This window comes from Egretta garzetta, unplaced genomic scaffold, assembly GCF_000687185.1.
Source record: "Egretta garzetta isolate BGI_Z169 unplaced genomic scaffold, ASM68718v1 scaffold215, whole genome shotgun sequence".
NCBI classification, from domain to species: domain Eukaryota; kingdom Metazoa; phylum Chordata; class Aves; order Pelecaniformes; family Ardeidae; genus Egretta; species Egretta garzetta.
In genome coordinates, this window is record NW_009259719.1 from 6,665,404 (window position 1) to 6,670,157 (window position 4,754).

At 46.2% G+C, this 4,754-nt stretch overlaps 1 protein-coding gene across 1 annotated transcript; it reads right to left on the minus strand.

Annotated features, from left to right (window-relative positions):
• Positions 1-477: 477 nt before the first annotated feature.
• On the minus strand, positions 478-4,508 carry MUSTN1 (musculoskeletal, embryonic nuclear protein 1). The gene is made up of 3 exons (XM_009639355.2): positions 4,322-4,508; positions 1,381-1,501; positions 478-585 (listed from the first exon to the last, which is right to left on the minus strand). The coding sequence occupies exons 1-3, from the start codon at positions 4,328-4,330 to the stop codon at positions 479-481; spliced, it is 237 nt and encodes a 78-aa protein (XP_009637650.1). The 5' UTR covers positions 4,331-4,508; the 3' UTR covers position 478.
• Positions 4,509-4,754: the final 246 nt, after the last annotated feature.

The window sequence follows — 4,754 nt, forward strand, 5'->3', positions numbered from 1 at the left end:
GGAGCCACAGGCAGGGCCATGGGGCACACAGGCGGGGGGGGCCAGGAGATGTGGGGGGAAGCTCCTTCTCAGCTCCCTCTTGGCAAGGGCACAGCATGAAGAAACAGCACTGACACTAGAACTGTATCACCTGGATGTTTATTCCTTGCATTTGACAGACTGGATCATAGCTTGTAGCGCCAAAGTGTCCACAGAATTAATCTAAGCCTAAACTGAAATTAGTCACCACAGTGTGCCAAGCCGTGTCCAACAACATTTTTTTTTATTAAACCATTATAGCAAACACTGTTCAACACATAGAAAGAAAGCACATAATAAAAATTGACATGGAAGTGGTACCCTTGAACGAGTCTATTCCCTACTTAATGACTTACAGTAGAAATTAGCTACTTAGGTCTACAGTGACTTTAGTGTAAGGGGCAGAGATTTGGGTAAACATTACAACAATCATCAGGGTGAGACAAATCCAGCCCTGCCGTCAGCCAAAGACGCTCTTGGCCGGTTCTTCTTTCGGTTTCTCAAAGACTGTTTCACCCCCTGTCCGATCCTTGCTGAATATGGAGGGTGCTGCAGAGCCCATTTGTTCTTGGAAAAGAAAACCAGGAGACGCAATCAGTGAAGTAGCACACCAAATTCAGGGAATAAAACTAGTGCTGCTGAAATACATATATATACATCTGATAAATATTTGATTTGTCCTTCAACTTCCCAAACCTTAAAGCACCGCACTCCCATCCCAAGCATGGGGCAACTGACAGCACCTGTAGGCGGTTGCTGCCATTGAGTGGCCCTAAATCCCTGCAGGTGCTTTAGAAACTCAGAAACTACTGGAGTCCAGGCTATTATGCTGAAAAGTGGTTCCAATTAATAATTTTTCCTTATACTCTCACACTGGTGGTGGAAAAGCAACACAAAACCAGAGCACCAGGGGTGTTGAGTGCAAGCAGCCACTCTCTTCTCTCTCACCTTCTGCCCTTTTATCCCCCCCAATTTCTGCTTCACCTCAAATACATCAAGTTCATCCAACTGAGAGGCCAGAAACCCCTAATCTATGACCAAGCCTCCAATCTTCAACTTGGGCAGTCATTGGCATTGGCTATGGGCCCAGGGCTTGGTTTGAACGGTGGTTCAGAAGGCAGAGCCAGCTCTCCCTCCCACTTCGCCCAGAGACAGGGAGAATGACCGCTCCAAGCAGAGCCCTGTTGGCACCTCCTGGCGCCATCAGGATGGCGGATGCAAAGCCCCTGCACAGCCAGGCCAGGGTCGGTGAGTGCACAGCTGGCTGCTGTTCCAGAGGCACAGCCTTTCACTTGAAAAGAGCAACTAAGTCGATGTTTTCCTTTGGAAGGCTGCTTAGTCATTTCCATCAAGGAGACTTACCACACTGCTTCATCACTTGGTAGGTTTTGGATTTAATTTCCTGGTTTTTGGAAAGGTTTCTTCTGGCTCCTTTGAGGTCTTCTTCCTTCACTGGAGGACGCTTCTTTTTCACAGGGTCTGGCTAAGAAACAGATGTATTGCCCACGCATCAGTATTTTGTGTTTAGAAGCACAGGGAACAAAGCTGCCTTAACATACAGAGGTTGCTCATACAATATTCCACCCGTTTCAGTTCTGAGGCTGCATGCTCAGCTACTCCGGATCTTTGCACAACCATGATTTCACTGCCCTTCCCAAGATCTGTTGCCACTACTACCGCTCTGTTCTGAAATTGTTGTCTGATTGTGCAGCCTTTGAAAGAGACAGACAGTGGATTGCTTTTTTTTTTTTAAATTTACTTTTAAATTTTCTCTGTCCAGCTCTGCTGGCCTTTCCTGCAGGTACAGACTGGTAATTCAAGGATCTGTCCAATGTTTGGGAAGGAAAAAGCCCTTCATTACTAAATTGTGCTTCTGCCTCAGTCTACTCACTACTACTTTAGGAAATTGAGAGATTCTGAAGTCTGGCTTGATTTAGTTGAAATGAACTTCACACTTGCCCCATAGTTACTGTTCTTAAACGTAGAGAACAAAATATCTGAGCACTCCACAGGGTTGTCTACAAGCACGTACTGAACACATCTGAGACACTGGACTTGGAACCCAAAAAAGGAGAAGGAAATCTAATATAGAAACAGATGCATCATCAGGTGGCACACTGGAATGTCCAAGTACTGATCTGTTTACAGTTTATCTTGCTAGAAGAAAATCAGGATAACATGGGATCATATCAGCCTATCCCTACTTTTAAATGGGCACTTCAAAGTCAGACATGTCAGTCAGCAGCAGTCGGCACCATTAACATTCCCTCTTCAGTTTACTGTTTCAAGGACCGATTGCCAAGGTCCCACCAAGCAGACCTCGCGGCAGGGTGCAGGGGCACAGGAGATGCTATTAAGAAGAATAAAAGACCCCCACACTCCAGCTGTAACGGATTTGCACACTGAACCGGCAACGAGACACTTCTTGACAATTCTCTGTCGCTAGATACGTAGGACTTCTGATACTTGGGTTTTGGCAGCAGTGGAGCCCACTTGTACGTTTCCAGACCACTGCCTGTAAAGCTAAGAACAGTTGTGGAGGGAAACAAATCCCTCCAGGCCTGCGAATGGCTGGAGCAGTGAGTCCCAGGGAGCTCGCAGAGACAGTGCTTCCATGCCTGGCTCCACGCAGGGCTGGGCTGGCTGCACTGGAGCCTTCGGCATCTTTCCCTGCTGGCTGTAAATTCCTGGGAACGCTCAGAATAGCTCGCTGTCAATCCCATTTGCATGTGTTGTGGGAAACAAAACATTTACAAGAGCTCTGGAGAAAACACTCTATGAGTAGCCAAAGCAAGCAAGGGGAAAGGGTGGTAGCAAGCCCTTCAAAATTCACAGGAGTTTTTGTTCAGTTAGCTGGTTAACCAAACATCCCTACAGCCAGGGACTTGTTTGTCCATCTGTAATGAAAATTGGCACATGATGGGAATGGGACCGTGGCATGGTCAGAAAGGGAAAAAAACCCCTTGTTTTGTTAACAGGAATACGAAATCTGCTAAGATCCTTCACCCTTTATTGGGAAAGGACAATAACTGTGAGGCTTCCTTCCATTGGGACAAGGGACTTCTTGGGATGGGGTAAGGAAAGGAAGCATCTGAGATGCGCAGACACACAGCCAGGCTGAGCAGAACTGTTGACCTTCACCCAGTTATTTTAGAATAAAACCTCTGCTGTTTCATTACAGGTGGATTTCCCGGCAGGACAGCTACTGGGGATTAGCTGGCCCCCAGCTAAAAAGCAAAAATGCTGCACAGAAAGGCTACTATTGAGCCACAGAAGCGAGCCCTGGACCTGCCAGCACCAGTAGCCACCAGTTCGCAGCCGCACACTGCTAATTGCTCCCAACGCAAGTGCATTTGTAAGCAGGGTTTGCCAGGAGGCATTCCCAGCTGGCACAGCAGCGCAGCCTGTGCTTTATCTCCTCCAGGCACAAGTCAAAAAGTCAAAAATTTACAAGACGTGACTTGTTTTTTAAGTCTCTTTTTCTTTGGAGTAAAGAAATAATAAGAAATAAGCCGAACTGAGTTACTCTCTGTGGTCAAAGGATTGTGCTCTTCTCCCCTCCCTGTATTCTCACCCTCCATCCCACCCACCCACCAGGTAAAACTCTCACACCGGGGAGAACTCTGCAAGGCATGCGTCACTCGTCTTGAAAGTGTAACACTTATGTGAAAACCTCAAAATTTTTTAGCTAACTTTAAGATCGCTTTGAAACACTGATTATTGGGGAACACAGTGAAGACAAATGAACATTAGTGTGCAATACAAAATCTGTCTCAAATGCCGTACCCTAACAGTTATAATTTTCAGCCACTCTCCCTCTTTTCCCGTGTGTAAATACATTAAGCTTTACACAGCAGCACACTTCAGTGTAGCCACATCCTTTCAAAACTACTGCAAAAATCTCAAATCATTGTCTGGGAAAGCGAGTTGGAAAAGCAGAAATCACTCCTCCTGTGCCACATCCCAAACCAGAGCAGTGGAAACGTTTTTTCCCTTCCTATAGAAATAAAAATATTTATGGTAAAACAGGACATTTTAAAATTAAATTAACTGTGTAGAGGGAAGCTGCTTTCCTTCTTCATCAAATAATCCCTCCTAACAAGTTACTTGTTAAAATACACAAACAGAGCATTTAAATACTTCAACATAATCAAACAAGTCACATAGAGCAGAAAAGCTGAATTCACTGGGCAATGTGAGTAACTCACTGATAAGCTACTGCAAGCAGACAGCCTAAAACAGTAACACATTTGTCGGGCACCCTGCTCCAGTGAGCGCCAGCCCCATACCGATCTCTCCGTACCTGTGACATAACTGTGGTGCTCACTCGACCGTAATCCCTTCCGAGGTCGTTTCCCGGCTTTGATTAAATCCAGCCTGTGCGCTCTGCGAATGCCTGGTTTTTTCCTCGACTTATATAGAGCATCTAACGTGAAGTCATTAGCTGGGTCATTTTCCCAAAGCAGAACCCGGGATGATTCAGGTTGATGGAGGCTGTTGTTGTTGAAGGGTTTATTCTTGGCGATGACGAGGGTTTGCAGTATTTACTGTGCCTGGAGCCTGGGGACGGCCGGAGCTGGGGACTGATGAGAGCAGACAGCTGAGGCAGTGGGACAGCAGGGAAGCCCGATCCACTGCAAAACGACTTCCCAGGGAGCCCACTGGGGCTCTATTTATAACTTTAAAAGGCAAAACTTTGTTACAGACACAAAATTGACTATGAATTCTCTTGGGGG

Bases quoted from the DNA above. Each gene is read 5' to 3' on its own strand.
- MUSTN1 (XM_009639355.2), bottom strand. The intron at 586-1,380 runs GTAAGTCTCCTT...TTCTTTTCCAAG, and splicing joins CCAAGTGATGAAGCAGTGTG to AACAAATGGGCTCTGCAGCA.